Source organism: Neopsephotus bourkii, unplaced genomic scaffold (assembly GCF_033783945.1).
Source record: "Neopsephotus bourkii isolate Nb327-2 ecotype Australia unplaced genomic scaffold, CSIRO-AGI_Nbou_v1 NB_795, whole genome shotgun sequence".
NCBI classification, from domain to species: Eukaryota; Metazoa; Chordata; class Aves; order Psittaciformes; family Psittacidae; genus Neopsephotus; species Neopsephotus bourkii.
Window position 1 is genome coordinate 1644467 of NW_026901291.1, and position 17000 is coordinate 1661466.

Sequence of the window (17000 nt, forward strand, 5' to 3'; positions counted from 1 at the left end):
CTGGCAAACAGAAGGAGCTGTCAGTGGCTGGTGTTTCACTAGTGAAAGCTCATCTAGGCAAGCTAAGGGAATGGGAATTAAATTGGAGGCGTGAATGTGAGGTGAGAGGGGGGGAATAAGAAATAAAGAAAACGAAAGCAAACAAAGATACTGGGAGATTACTGAGCACTTCCAAAAGGCAGAAAAGACTGTCTTCCCGACCAGGTTCTGCAAGTCTGCAGGCCAGCAGGGACACATTTTTGGAAAGCACAGCAACATTCTGGTTACCTGCTGGCTTTTACTATGCATCGCAAGGGATGAGAGATTTAAATATTTTGAGAGCTCTTCTAAGAAGTTGCACTGCAAACATTCAGATAGCATTTACTGAATCACACTTCTTTGTCCATTTTAGGTAACAGCACATTTTTTGGCCATTATTAAATGCTACACTGTCAGACAATTTCACTGGCAGAGCTGCTCTCCAGCATTTTGCTCGCATGACTGAAGCAAATCCGGTTAAAATAATGCTTTCTACAGTAAACACTTGGTATAAAAAAATGTTTCAGAGATAACCTTTTGGAAAACAAAGATGATTCCACAGTGCCTGTTTAGCAGGAATGGGTTATGAAAGAACTCGGTATCAGGATGAATTTATAGCTATATGAGAACAGAAACGAGCACTTCAGTTCATTACAAGGTGTCTGCATATTCGCGGTATTCCTAAGACCAGAAAATGCATTAGTTATTCTGGGCTTACACTACTTGATCAATACACAAAGCCAACACTAGAAGGGAACCAAAAGATGCTTACTGTAATACAACAAAACACAAGCTTTGTTCCTGGTCCAAATAAAATCTGCTGGTAAAGAACATTATCAATAACATGACTAACACTTCTACAACTGGCTAATACTTCTTTTGTTCTGAACAGCTGAACTTTGCAGGAAGTTGAATCCTATGTTAGATCAAAACCGGAGAGAGTGAAGGATGTCAGAACTGAGTTAATCAACAATTCTTTTACTTTCCTAAAACCTGAAAATGCTCCAGATTCTTTTCCACCACTGCAAGTTTTTTACCACAGGCTCCCCAAAGCTTATGGTGAAGTGTTCCCTGGCTGAGCATCAATAAGCAATTCTCTACCAGCAATGGAAATGTATGATTGCTCTGTGCATGAAAGCAAACAGTTACTGCTTTTAGAAGAGTTTGTCAGTCCTAACCTCAAAAATCAGCACAAAGTGGTTAAACAGAGGTGATGAAAATGTTTCCTATACACAAAGTTCTTATAGAACAAATTCAATACTCGAAGGCCCAACAGTTACATCAGGGTTTAGCTGATGTACTGAAACACAGCAATTAGCAGTACAGGGACTGCAGTAAATTCTTCAAAACCAGAGAGAATTCTGCATTCTCACTTTTGAAGGGCCAACTGTAAAGAAATTAGTGCCTGTGAATCTATTTGCTGTATGGATCCATATACCTTTGTATCTTGAGTACTCTGAAGACTAAAAACCAAGGTATAGAACATTCTTAGCATCCTCATCTATATAAATTAAGATGACAGTTCCTGACATTTACCTTTTTTCCTGCCTATTGAGGTATTTACAGTATGAGGAATGCCAGTGAGCTATCCCCCTCTAACATCCCATTAGTATGTGACATTTTGTTTTATGTTTTTATCTGTGCTTTTGAAAAGGAAGACAGACACCCACACCCTTCCATGCTAAACAGAAGGTACGGACACCTATATCCTAAAACAAGTAAAATAAGAACTAAATGGCCCTGAAATATTCTACAGCATTTTTTTTCTTTAAATCCTTACTGGATGGTTTTCATTAGACTACTACATTTTGCTCACAAATTAACATTAAGAGAATACGCAAATGTAAAATTCTGTTATACATCATAGAAGAGATTCAGAGCAGCCCTGAGGAGAAGGACTTGGGGGTGTTGGTCAATGAGAAACTGAACACAAGCCACCAGTGTGCACTTGCAGCCCAGAAAGCCAACCATATTCTGGGCTGCATCAAAAGGAGCGTGACCAGCAGGTCAAAGGAGGTGATCCTGCCCCTTTACTATGCTCTCGTGAGACCTCACTTGGAGTATTGTGTACAGTTCTGGTGTCCTCAACATAAAAAGGACATGGATCTGTTGGAACAAGTCCAGAGGAGGCCACAAGGATGATCAGGGGACTGGAGCACCTCCCACATGAAGACAGACTGAGAAAGTTGGGGCTGTTCAGCCTGGAGAAGAGAAGGCTGCGTGGAGACCTCATAGCAGCCTCCCAGTATCTGAAGGGGGCCTATAGGGATGCTGGGGAGGGACTCTTCATTAGGGACTGTAGTGGTAGGACAAGGGGTAATGGGTTAAAACTTAAACAGGGGAAGTTTAGACTAGATATAAGGAAGAAGTTCTTTACTGTAAGGGTGGTGAGGCACTGGAATGGGTTGCCCAGGGAAGTTGTGAATGCTCCATCCCTGGCAGTGTTCAAGGAAAGGTTGGACAGAGCCTTGGGTGGCATGGTTTAATGTGAGGTGTCCCTGCCCATGGCAGGGGGATTGGAACTGGGTGATCCTGGGGTCCTTTCCAACCCTAACTATTATCCCAGAGGCATGCAGCAATATTTACAGTCCACTGCTAAAAAAGTACGATCAATTACAGCTGTGAGAGTGAAAGCCGTACACCATCTGTAGTTGTTGATAACCCCGTTACACTTGCCAAAACTTGAATAGCATCTCATTTTTAAACATGGCACATTTCTATTTCACTTGTAAACACACTGCTTTCCACAGAGAAAAATAACTTGTTATATACAGGACAAAAGTAAGGGCAAGCCATCTAAATAAACAATGAAACAGGACTTCAGAAGATGGAAGATGAAAGAGACAAAATAAGGGAAGTTTTGGTTTGCACTATATTCAGAAGCACAATAGCAGGTGGCATTTGGAACAAGCCATTAAAATAGGAGTTACTTTCAAATCATGTGCTTGTCTGTTCTTGCAGCATTGTGATTGAGGATTTCTCTCCTTGTTTAAATTGGATACTAAGGTTTATACAGGTAACAGTTTGGGTATAACCAATTGTACTTTACATGCATATCAAAGTACTGTCACCCCTAAAGCATTTCTGACACAGGCTAAAATATGAGAGATGAGCAGAATAACCTGTATTAAACACACTATTAGTTAAATCATCCCTATAGACAAAAACTGAACTGTACTATGGTTACAGAACACTTGCCACTACAACAACCTCTCTAAAGAAGTTGAACAGACTGTGCTTTGTCTGGCCAGGCACCACCTTCCCCCATTTCTGGCAGGTATTACCAGCCCCAGTAGATTCTGGGAGACACTTTATCAATTAAATCCATTTAATGGTCACTTAGGACCAACTTCTTTGACAAAAAAACGCAGGTCTGCAGGCCTTCCTGTGACAGGGACAGCAGGGAGGAGACTTTACCTACACAAATGACACTTACCAAAACTTTTTGCTGGAAGCTGATTTTCCAGCTTAGATTTTCCCTTTGCGAGACTCCTATAACCTGCTACCATTATCAAGCACTTGATGTGTTAACAAAAACATTAAGCAAGTGTTCACCAGCAAGACACTGAACCATGCCAATTTCCTTCTGTGAGGCTTGGATGCACACAGATGGAGAAACACTGCTCTGTAACAGATTCTTTTCCTTTCTCTTTTCAACCTTTTTCTCTCTGATGCACTTAAGAACACCACTGCTGAGATGGACACGGTTGGGGATAACTAAAAGACCTGAACTGGCATATCTGCAGACAAACAACATTTTAAGTCCTGAAAAAGGTGGCAAAAATGTGACATGCCTACCATACCAAGTGTACTGTACCTAGGATGACAACCAAGCGTGACACTTGTATTCAGAACTCTACTCATGCCAATAGTCAATGATACATTGAAAACACCCAACAACCCCACTCCCCAAAACAAACCCAAATCCCAAACATACCATCTTAACATGAGAACTCCCAGTATCTGGTCTACTTAAATCAAGTTTTGGTACATACATATAGGAATGTGCAAAACTAGCCCTTATTCTACTTATATAATAGGTAAAGATATACATCTTATTTTTTTCATTTTAAATTTAATAATTTTGGAACAAGATTTTAATTTCATATTAAGAAAACACCTCATCTGTTTAAAAATGAGAAGGCACTTTGATGCAGCACTCCAGATAACCTGGTGTACTCCAGCTCTGCAGACCTACAACTGCAGTTGTTAAAACTACAGGTTGTTTGCTGCTGTAGGACAAAGAACCTATGTTCACTGCAGAGCGACTGCAACTTCCCTTTACTGACACTACCTGACAGATGTGCCAGTTGGTGTGATTTTGTTACAAGAGTGTCTATGTGCATTATACATGTAAACACAAGAAGTAAGATGCCACCCAAGTACTGCTTACCCATATCCTGAAAAAGGGCAGATTTCACAAGCTAAAACATTACTGAACAGCATCTCTTTTGGAAACTCAGCTAAGCTACATGTTTTCCAAGTTTTTCCATATTTTCCAAGTTTTGAAGAAATACTATTCAGAAAAGTGTACAACTGTAATGCATGTAAGAACAGTGAGAAACTATTTGTGAAAAGCTACGCTGCTTCATTGCTCAAGCTCATTTTCCAACCTTTTGTTCCTCTTGCTTGATTTCACTTTTAAGGAAAAGCAGGAAACCATACAAAAAGCAATTCAGCTATGGAAAAAGTAGACCTGACTATTTTTAAGATTCAGCTGAAGCCAAAAAAGCTTAAAAGCACTATATTCTGTGGTATTGTCTTTACATACAGTTAGTGGAATCAATTTTGTTCAAAGGTATAATGTGTACCCAGCACCAGCATTTCTTTCAATAAATGCTTGGTATCAGGAAAATCTGACAGAGGTCAGAAAAGCTTTGCTCATTTAATGTATTCCTGCATAGTGTGGTAAGCAGGTTTTCAGCAAGAACATACACTGTTTGTACACATAAACAGCATTACTAGTCTTTGCACAGCTATTAGGCAGGGGCAATGTCACTGGAATTACACATCTCCCGTGGACATTTTCAGCTCCGATTCAAGCTTTATTATACACCTCCTTCATTATTCAACTTTTTAAGCTACAAATATCACAGACTCATAGAATATTTAGGGTTGGAAAGGCCTTTAAAATCATCAAGTTAAAACTCCCCTGCCATGGGCAGGGACACTTCACCCTAGACCATGTCGCCCAAGGCTCTGTCCAGCCTGGCCCTGAACACTGCCAGGGATGGAGCATTCACAGTTTCCCTGGGCAACCACTCCAGTGCCTTACCACCCTCACAATGAAGAACTTCTTCCATATATCTAACCTGGACTTCGCTTGTTCCACTACATTAAGTTTATGACCACCCAATCGTTGTTTCCTGGACTACTCATTGGTTGCTCCTTCCCCCAAAACAGGAGATGAAATAGATTAAGTGACATTTTTGGTGAACTTAAATATTTAATTTTATTTCTTCTGCAATTTCCCCTTTTAGTTCCATTGACCAAACTACAAAACTCATTTAACATCTCTCTCTTGACTTAATATACATACTTATTTTTTCTAATTACAGCCACTGTAGTTACCTCTTGTTACTTTTGCAATCCGTGTTTCTAAATAGATTTCTCTTTCTGAAACATGACTGAAAATAGCTTAGAAAACCCCTGTGCTACCTGTTCATACATAAACTGATTTAGACAGCATGATGCAGCTTACTGGATCCTCACTGTATATAAAACAGAGGTTAACAAATCCACAATATGATTTCACTTGTCTTTTTCCAATAAAATTCTTGACTCAAATGGGCTGTTACAAACAGGCAAACGAGGCAAGTAGAGCAAAAGGCAGATCACTCATTGGAACAAACATAGATGGAAGCTTTTCATATACGGCAAATGAAAAAATAACCACATGAAAAACGTTCATGTTTCAAAATAAACTTTTATATGCAAAATCTATCCATATGTATCTATATAAACATATGTAAGTGCGTCAATAAACTAGCTACACTTAGAAGGAATATTACTTCCAAAGACATTATGGTATTTCTGACTGTTCATTAAGACAGTTCTGCCACTTCAAATACAGAAGTCAATTTTATTTCAAAACAGATGGTCACTTCTGTGACATTTAAACACACATCTGAAATTCTAACTAAACCCTTTTATAAAGGAAAGACCCTCCACACCATCTCTATTGGTAAGAAGTAATGGAACTGGTTACTTTAACACTCTTATATACAAATCAGTTTACTGAGAAGTGGGATTAGAGTGCTTTTCTGTTGAGAAGTTCACTTGCTTTTAGTAAATTCATCTTAGAGCTTTGGTAAGTTCATATGTGAGCGAGGACACTCATCTGCTCTTCTGAAAGAGATTCAGTTGAATGAAGACTTACTGGTTACTTCAGGTATGCTCTTGAAAAATACCAAAGAAATTTTGCTTAGAAATATCTATGCCCTTGACAAGCCCCCTTGAGAAGGGGAACAGAACTGCAAGGCTGAGCAATTTTGCATTATCATTGTCTCTTTCCATTCACTCTTCAATGACTGGAAAAAAGTTCTGATGTGCCAGTCAGGGAAAAATTGTTAGCAGTAGCAATGGGAATCCACAGGATCTCTTCTGGGATATGACCACATTCAATTCACTTATCTGCTAATGTGTGCGGATATGGATCACCTAAACTGGAGGTATGTCAATTGTCTGTTCCCTTGAAAGCACTTTGAGAGATAATTTTTCCATAATTTGGAAAAGTTAAGAACTGGACAATGAAGTACTTGTTAGGTACTGGAATTCTTTCAGAGGGAAAGAAAACCACGGAAAGCCATGTTGTTAATTCTTGTAACCACACAACCACAATCACAATGACCGTCTGAAACTTTCATCTCAAGTATCTTGCTTGATTAGCACAACCAGGAGTGATTTACTAGCTTTTCTGGAAGCAACATCATTCCAGTATCAGGAAAGTAAGGTTCTACTTCCCAACGATTTCTGCATTTGCAATGTGCATGGAAGGTCTAACTGCAGCATATATACAAAGGATGTCTGGTTTGTGAGAGATCCTACAACAATGCCCCAAATTTCTGGCCCTATTTGGGTTAAGTTTCAGGAAACTACGTAGTCTGCATCAAATCTCATTCCTACTTTTTATCTACAGCTGCTTACAGATATTGCAGTGAAGAGGTAAGTGCAAGGCGACTGCTGAAAACGGATTTTGACAGTCTTTTTTCCACTACGAAAACAAGTTATCTGGACTTGTTGGAGATGTTTGTACAAGTGCTAGAAAAACGGACTCCCCTGTCTTTTAGCAAGCATGGATCAGATCACGCTGGATTGGGATGTGCTTGTGACACTCCTGGGAGTAAAAGCATTGCTTCTTAAGCTAGGACAAGCACTGTACTAGCAGAAAGACTGGCTCAGTGAAAAAGCTGGAACAAGGCAAAAATAAAAAAAAAAAGAACAGAAACCAGGCAGGAACAGAACCTATTCTCCCCTGTGGATGGATGAAGTTCAGCCATTAGGAACTTAAACAGAAAATATACAACCTATACGGGAAAGTGATTCTCTGATAGAAAACACAGCTTTGCTGGCAAAACCTGCAGAGGGAAAGAAAAGCTTCAGGACAGCGCTACGATGCAGGGACAAATCAAAAGTTGAAGGATTTTTCATATATAATAAATTCAAATATTCCATTTAGGATTTTAAAATTACAGTTATTTCATTGAAATCAGAAAGGGTTTATGTGAAACACATTATTTCTTAGCTATTTGCAAGAGCATTCTTAGTTTCTTAGTAGGGAAAAAGGCAAATGCATGCCTTTGATCAATTGAGGTTTTTAGAGTTTGTTTTTCTATTTCATTACTGAAGTCTTCTGGCCCAAGATTCCTCTTTAAACTTGCCTACTTGAAAATTCTAAGTCTTATAAATCTGATATCTGGAAGCTCTACCCCAAAAGATATTTTTATTATAACTACTCATCAATAAACTGACTCATAATAGTTCTGTTCTCTGCAGAAGATGGCAACTGATTATCAGTTACATCTGCATGATAAATCATCTTTTTCCTCGTTGTGATAAATTCTAGTAATGTAATATATGCCTATGAGAAATTACGTTTCAATTTCCTTTTGAAGCAACAGTGTAAACAGCCAAATGGGAAGAGAAGTTATTAACTATGTTATTGAATTCCTGAAAACTAATAATTCATCATCAATATCCAGGTTACTCTTACATTTGGCCTAAGAGTACAGTATCATTACAACCTCCTCAAAACAGAGCTTCTGAAAACTTACATTACCCTAGCATTATCTATTGTTGTTGACTGTAATGAAAATGGGTGCAAATGGACAAGAGAACTAGAAGGCAGAAGAAAGACAGAAAGCAGTCTGCCTCTGCCACATGACTATTTCCTTGTAGTTTTCTAGAAAGAAGCAGAGGGTTAGGACTTCTATCACAGCTATCAGAAACTGTTCATTGAAAGTAGTGCAGGAATACTAATGCTCCAACTTGATGTGCTACACAAAGACACTTGTTTATACTCTTCAAAGATCCTGCTGAACGAACCCAATGGATTAGGTCATTCCACGAGCAAGTAGGCACACACAGTGTGCACGCACTTCCAGTTCTCTGGGAGACAGCTAGCAAAATAATTAGCCTCCTCAATTACTTCACTGAGTTTGTTTTGACTCTTCACTGACTTTGCATTGAATAACATGCATACATGTATTTGTTTGAATTCTGTACCGCTATCTGTAGGTTAAGCTTTATCTTAAAAATCCTGTCCTCATAATAAACCAAAATCTTTTGGAACTCCCATACTAAACTTAGACCTAAAAAATAGAGGAAAACATCTTAACACTCCAAACTTTTAAGAAGCTTACATTAAATACTCAACTAGCATAAAGATGACAAAGAACAACCATTATATGCCTAGTTTTCTACCTCATATATATGGTTTTTCTTATGGATGTCTCAGCCAGAAACCTTAAATCACACTGACTGGTTTACTAACTGTTCATCTGTTTCATACCAGTTAATAGTATCAAACAACAAACCCCAGCAGAACAGGTGCAAAGTAAGTGTTAAAATAAGCTCAGTTGCCTGTGAACTGTTTCTGAAGTTGAAGATGTTTACTCACATGAAAATATACATTAAATGTCACAACAGATAGGCAAATACTCTTGAAAGGAAAGCATTCTAATTCATTGACCACTATTAGAGTGAAGCTTACAAGCTCATTTTCCTTTCTGTAACTGGCTGACCTCTGAATTGTGCATAATTTCTCTACCAGTTCTTTAATGACAAATGAGACATTCGTAAGATAACTAAAAAAAGATTATCAGTGGTTAGAATTCAAGTTTCTCTCCATTTGGAAAAGCTTCTATAGCTCTTCAATTTTGTAACATACTATCAGATTCACAATTTGTAGGTAAGCTCTACCATAAAGAGAAATTTATTTCGTGCTTACCTCATTACTGAAGGAATTCTCCTCAATTTTCTCAGTTTCTGCCTCTGCCAGAGGGTTTTTCAAGGTCTGCAGGAACAGCGCAGCTTTCCTTTTGCGCTCTGCCTGTAGCTGCTTTTCTTTTGATTCTTTGGAGGCCTGTGCAAGCTTCTCTCTTGCTGCAGCTGCTAATCTATCCTCTAGTTTCTGCTTTGCTAAGAAAGATAATTAAGCACAAAGCTTAGAGTGAGTAATGCTTGGGGAACTTAGGTTTCCTCGAAATAAACACAACAAAACACCCCCTCCAACCATTTTCAAATGGAATACAGCCAAAGACATAAGGATCTACCAGCCTGAAACTGCAAAATTCCAAGCACCATAATTCAACCTGCTTGTTGAAAAGCAGTACAGGTAAAGTAAAACTATTTAAGATTAAGGAAAACGACATGAAAGCCCAACCCTAAAAATTCAGGATATTCATCCTTTTGCATTTACAAAAGCTACCTAAAAAAGCAGCACTCTAAATTCAGAACCTTTCCCTTGTACTTGTTAAAGCGACGCAAACTCTCCATTTGTTCTTTCCACAGATCTGATCTTTACCTTACATTTTCCAGCCCTATTTACATACATCTTAAAATGGTTACATAAAGGCCTGCTCCTGAACTTTTCAGAACCTGTTTCACCATTGTTACAACTAAAAGCTATTGTTGTGTGATTACAGCAAATTAGCCATTTGATTTAAATGTGTACCTAACAGATAAGTGTCTAATCCTTTGAATCTTCCACTTCTGTTTTTTGTGCATGTACAAGATGACTGGTTTTGCTGTTCAAGTGCAGTTTTTCTAACACACTTTTTCCAAGTATGTTTTACACTTCATTCTTATTATCACACAAAGTGTTTCATATTTACTTTAGGTATATGTATCACCATAGCATACTTTGTGTTACTGAAGTTTACAAAGGAACTACTACTTAGGAACACAAAAAAAAACATTTTGAAATGAAAAATTGAATTCCTGTGGTATACTCATAATTGTACCAGAAGTATTAAGTTTTTAAACAGGTGAACACTGACAGCACCTCCACTTTATTAAACACTTTGCTGTGAAACAGCCTTGGGAAGGTATGAGGGAAATCTGATCTCTCTGAAAGATGGTTTCATTCAAATTCACACAGTATACCCTTCTGCTTTTACACATATAAACACAGTAACAGGAAAAACCCATAGAAAGACTTAATGGCCTTGCACTGTAAGTATAACAAAACATCAACAGAGTGATATTAGTCTCTTAACAGAGTGCTGTGTAACAGAAAACCAGCTTGAAGCATTTCATTGTTCTCTGAAGAAAATGATAAATGGACATGCCTTTTTCTGGGCTCTGTTAATGCAATCTGAAAACTAGAACTTTAGTGTTTTACTTGGACATTGTAGTGGGGGAAAAAAACCCAAAAAACCAGGAAGTTCATTAATTAGGGCAAAGTGCCCAATATCAGTAAGTTGCAAGTTTGATTTTAGCTGAACAACCAGCAAAGTTTAGTTCTTAACGATAAAGCAGAAAACCATGGGAAAAGAATTCTGATTCTATTCACATAACACAGTGAAGATTCAATATACCATACTTATTCACATGACAGTTTTGTAGTTTGCCTGAGGACTCAATCTTTCCTTTTGTTGTCAGCATAACATGGGATACCTTGCTTAGCTTCCAACTCCTCCTGTGTAAGTTGAGGTTTTCTTTCTTCAGTAGCAGTACAAGGAGTGGCAACAGCTGGAGCATGGTTTGAAGCATTATTAGCATTCTCTTGGCCTTCCTTGCCCTCTTCTTCCTCCTCATCACTGTCATCATCTAATTTTACACGGTTTTTCTCCAAAGGAAGAAGGTCATTTTCTTTGGCCTTGATTGCAAAGCTTATCGGAGCAAATGATGCTGTGAATGAACAAGTGAGATTTTATGCATCACTGACTATAATACAAAGCAGGTTGGATTTCTTGACTTTAAAAGAGACTTGTATCATCCTTACATGATGCTAATTATTCTGGGGAAAAGAACAACACAATCTGTTAATTTCTTTTTTCCTTTTTTTCCTTTTTTATAAGAAACACTGGGAACTTCATTTGTCCTGTAAAGATCTCTCTCAAAGTCTTTTTCTAATACTTCACTAGCAGCAGGGAAAAAAAGCAAAGTGCTCTAAACCATCTCAGGAATTAAATTTGCTGAAACAAGATAATTTAATATTCTGTCCCAAATAAATTTTAGTTTCAATACTAGTACTTTTCCCAAATGAACAATCTACTCTTCCAGGCTTAAGATGAAAACACTCCACCTGACACAGTACAGTATGATATGGTCCCTTATGTGTCCTTCACACTAAACTGATAGTTTGCACAACAATAGCATTTGGCAGGCTCACTGAACAGTATTTAAAGACTTATTTCCATCTATATGAGAATTAATTACTTTGGGGAGTTAACAACATTTCATTACAGGAGATATAAACGCAAAAGCTAGGTAGTTTTCCCCAAATGTCTTAGCTAGTCTTGCTGTAACAGGACTGGTAGTCAACTATTCCTTTCAAGCAGCCCCTGCTGCTCCAACACAAAAAGATAGCACAACACATTCATGACAGCACAAAGGAAAATTCATGCCTGTAAAAAAACGTGGAATACCACAATAAAAAGAAAATTGTGGATCATTTCAAGCTATGCTGTATTAATGGATCTTTAAAAAAAATATATAAAGTATATCTAACATATAGCTATGATATAAAACACAGAATTAATATCTATAAACCATTTACCCAAAATGCAACTTTTCAGAATAAAGAATGGGATTTCTCACACATCTCAAAAAGAAGCAACCTACTATCATGTGGTCTGCTGCAATCAATATTCATCTGTCTCAGGACGCCCTTTGCATATATATATCCTCCAAGATTTCAATTAGGGAAACTAAAATACAATAATTAAATTTCATACCAAGTTTTATAAAATATAATCTTTGCATCGTGTAATTCTGGGGTAAGGAAACAGACTCAGAAATCAAGAACTCGAGAATTCCAAGAGAAGAGGTATTATAATGGGGGTTTTCCAAATTTTCCATATGACAAAACAAATCCCAAAATTGGATTTTACGTGCTCAGAGGCAGAAGAAAAAAATCTAGTGCTGATGTTATGCCTGTCTTGCAGCCAAGTACAGTATTTAGGTTACAAGTATGTGGGATCTGTACCATATTACAGGAAATTAAAATAAGTTTATAGGAATAGGACTGTCACAAAATAGTTACATTCCACCATCTAAATTTGAGCAGATTATCATCATATTAAAGCACAGGCTCTAATCTGCCACTTGCTAACACGACAAAAAAAAGTATCATTCTGTGTTGTACATTAGTCTCTTAATATGGCATCTTTGAAGACAGGGAAGTGTTCTTTCCCTGTGGACACTACTCAAGCTGCTCAGAGAAGAAACTTTAGAGATAGCCAGACAACCACAGCAAAGACCCTGGAGCTTGCAACCCATACGGGGAAAGAAATTGCAGAGAGAAGCAGGGAGAAAGATTCCAAAGGACCACAGGGAGCAGATAAACTTATCTGCAACTAAGAAAGCGACTGAAGCGGCAGGAAGGCAGTACCCATCCATGGGAACACAGGTCAAGACTGTTTTTTGTGTTTCATGTTTTTTTTCCAACAGCTTTCAGTTGTATTTAAAAGATTTAAGTTTCTAATTTTTACTGAAAAGAAGAAATTTCAAGATATCTTTTCCCAGTAGATGAGGACTCAGTTCCCAGGTATAAATAATTGCTTGTCCAACTCAGGACATCAACAGTGTGCTAACTGATTGTGTCTGACTGGCTCTTAAGAGATTCTCCAATTTTGTCCCTCTGCTGCTATGTCTGTGAAAGAAAAACATTCCATTTAAACATAGAAAAGGGTCTTTTTTTCCAGCATGACTAATGTCCAACACAGGAAGACTGAGCAACTTGAGTGATAACCCTAGTGTACTTCCTCCATATGTATGGTTTCAAGTAAGACACTGCTTTTATTCAGAAAGAATAACTTCTTGCACAGCTTGTAACTGTCAAGTTTAAAATGACAAAAATAAGATTCTACTGGGGTCACTAATGAAAGCCTTCAACTTTGCACAAAACTGAAATAAAAGAATTTCTTCTGTTAGACCATAAATACCCGATAGTATGATAAGAAATATGAAAGCTATCAAACAACTTATTTCAGTCCTTTTCTGAGGCTTCTAGTAAAAATATTTTCTGCACAATCAAATTCTCTTCCCTACTTTCCCTTGTCACTCCCCCACTTTCTTTTCTCTTTTAAGTATATGCTAACAAATATTCTCATGCACAACGAATCACATTAACATACCTTTCACCAATTTACCATCACTGACAGTTTTAGGAAGAACATCCTTTTTAGTTCCTGGAACTCCCTTAGCACTTGGCTCAGGTGCATCTTCAGGTGCATGCTCATCTGCAAACTGAGCCTCACTTGGTGCATCACCGGTGGTATCTGCTGGAACATCTTCAGATGAAGATACTCCCTTTTCAAAAGAAATGTGCAAGCTTACTAACTGGGGAGTGCATGAAGAATTAATGCAGTGTCTGTGGACCTGCAATTTTGCCAGTCATTTCAAAAGTCACATTACCAGCTAATCACATAACATCTAATTCTACATCGATAAGCACTCGTGACCAAAAGTCTGCTTCTTATAAATAATGCACTGCTTCATGTAAATCCACAGGCTGCAAGAACTACAGACCTACAGTAAGAATGTGCTGTTATTTCACAACAAAGAAAACGTTCTTCAGCTGGTACACTTTTGCCAACAGCTGTTTTAGAAACTCTGGTTTTAAAATTGGACACTAAAAGCATACACTTCTTTTTCCAAAGTATATTCTTTTAGGGCTTGATCTCCAGGGTCCAGGACAAAAATCCATTAAAGTTAATTCACAGTGACAGAATGAAAGGTTATGAAATTTTTCCCTAGTGTACAATTGCATGATAACTTCTTTACAGAATCAGGTTTTACAGGGATCAACCCAGGTTAACGTGTTAGATTTTTTCACCATTTTGCTCAAGTACATTGTGCCTATCGAAGGTCTTTGTGGCACTGAATTGATACAGTACAGACGTGCTGAGATTCTGAAGCAAATAAAGAAATGCTGCTTCTACTAGTACGTGACTGAATCATTCAAGCCTACTTCTAAACTCAGCATAAAAATGTTAAGGTATCGTAGAACGCATCTACACGGTGAGTCAGGCAATGACATTAAGTAATCCAACATTTCAACAAGCCTCTCATTAAATAGTTGGTTGCTTTCCACTGGCTGCTGTTAAGCATACTTGATGTTGTATGTATACCAGGTACTGAAGACAATCCCTGCAGCCATTCCCTGACCAGCAGAACTAATTTCTGAAAATCTTTGAAGGGGAAAAACACAAGGAAATCAAGGACTTCATCCTGTATTTACTGAAGCCCATATTACAATTTCTTATTAACTTTAATGGCCAAAAGGAGAACAATCAATTGCATTAGTTGCGTGTATGCACATTACTAAAGCATAAAGATAATATTGAAATCATTATTCTAAAAAAATTAAGGAGAATGCCATTATCTACCAAACCATGCAGTAGGAAAATATGCATTGCTACATATAACCTCAAGGGATTTAAGCCAGCTTCTGCTTGCTTCTTAGCTGTACTCATTCAAACACTAAAAACGAATCCTTTATTATTACACTTCGGTTAGAGTACAGTTTTCCCCCAAAATAAATGTTAACAAGTCCTTATTAATTATGTAAGTATTATGAAAATTCAACCCACTGGTTTGCAAATAAAAAATTCTAGAATAACAGCACTGTTGTACAGGATAATTTTGTAACTACGTCAGATCGTATTTAGAACAGCTTATCTTTAAAAACAGTGTTTTCAAACATTTTTCACTATTAAAACAAAATATTAGACACAAGCATTTCAAACAGCAACTAGTATTGAATTTCTTCATTTTCCACAAAGCGATTTTGAGGAGTTTACCCACAGGCCTACCTTCTTCAGTTTAAGGCTCCCCAATCTAAGCCTTGAGGTGACAAATGACATAGGGCCTAAAAAAAAAATAGCTCTTTCCCATGAAAAGTTAACATCAGATAATGTATTTTTGATACTATTTGCAATTTTCTTTTCAGCAAGAGAACAATCTAATGAGATTAGCTAACATGAGAATGGTTGAAAACAAAGATGCCAAGTCTGGATACCATCTTCTACTAACACGGTCTAGAAGAAGCAAAATGAGTAGGAAACTAATGTGAGATTTTGAAGCTCCAGTATTGTTTCAGTCAATCATGTCAGGACTCTTTAACAAAACCTCCAACAGAAAAAGAAATAATATATATATATAAGACAAGTAGTCTAGCTACTGTGTTCGCGTTCTACAAAGAACCATGAGACATGCGAGAAGGTATGGTTGTTAAAAAGCTATACATAACTCTTCGGACAACAGAACACTAATCCCAATCTAACAAAGCTCTAAACCTCCACAAAGCATATGTTCACTTGTCTAGAAGGCCAAAAGATTTTCAGGTTGTCATTTTATATTACAACCACACTGAGTGGTTTATACTAAAAAGCAAAAACTAAATATCACACCACCTCACATATCCTTATTTAAATGCTACACAAAACCAGAAAGCAAGGGAAAAAAAAAAAAAGAATTCTCATACTTTGCTGAACTATTTCTCCATAATTCAGTGTTCCATTTTAAAAATGTCTCACCATAACACAACATAGAAGCAAGTCCTTGTCACACATCGCATTTTTAATAAATGTATATACAAACACACATACCTGACAGTTGTCACCGCTCTCTTTTTGAAGGAAGAACTGTTTTTTAAATTCATAATAAGCATTATACTGGTGCCATGGTTGCAGGAACTCAAATCTGTTATAAGAAAACTGAGTATGTGAAAGTGCACATGAACATAGTAAATATCAACCATCCTTTGCCATCTGATTTTCTCTAGTAAATGTAACAATGATGTTTAGAAGCACTGTAACTACACCTGCAATTCCAGAGAATATACATTCAGAACATGCTCTTTAAAGATGTTTTTGTTAGCTTGGCTGTTTTGAGGATTTGAGCAATAATGTTTGGCATTACCTTTAAGTAGGTCCCTGAATTTCAATTAAAAAAAAAACAAACAAACCACTACTTCATGTCCTGGTAGTATATTTAAAAAATAAACCCTCAACTTTTAAGGCAGAAGTTAAAATAATAACATTTTCTCTTACCTGAGATCATTCTTGGCACGAACACTGGTTTCAAATTTTATCCCATTCCTAGCAACATATTCAGCTAACTTATCAATAACAGGTTGGATATCTGGAGGTGGAGGTATAATGGCAACCACTGGAGCAATTGTGCTGAAAACATCAAGAGTACATCGCTTTTATAAACAGAACATATCTTTCAGACTCTTGCTTTAACAACAACAACAAAAATTTACATAGAGGTTTGTTCTCCATTTCATTATCCAGTTAAAATAACTTCAT

General features: G+C 37.3%; 1 protein-coding gene across 6 annotated transcripts in view; it reads right to left on the reverse strand.

Moving 5' to 3' along the window:
• SFSWAP (splicing factor SWAP) overlaps positions 1-17000 on the reverse strand; it is a 49414-nt gene that overhangs the window by 17455 nt on the left and 14959 nt on the right. For all 6 annotated transcript variants that reach the window (XM_061355363.1, XM_061355362.1, XM_061355364.1 and 3 more), the window contains 5 exons: positions 16740-16871; positions 16296-16389; positions 13821-13995; positions 11137-11370; positions 9467-9657 (listed from right to left, as the gene is read on the reverse strand). In XM_061355363.1, the coding sequence (XP_061211347.1) occupies positions 9467-9657; positions 11137-11370; positions 13821-13995; positions 16296-16389; positions 16740-16871 (826 nt within the window). The remainder of the gene's footprint in view (positions 1-9466; positions 9658-11136; positions 11371-13820; positions 13996-16295; positions 16390-16739; positions 16872-17000) is intronic.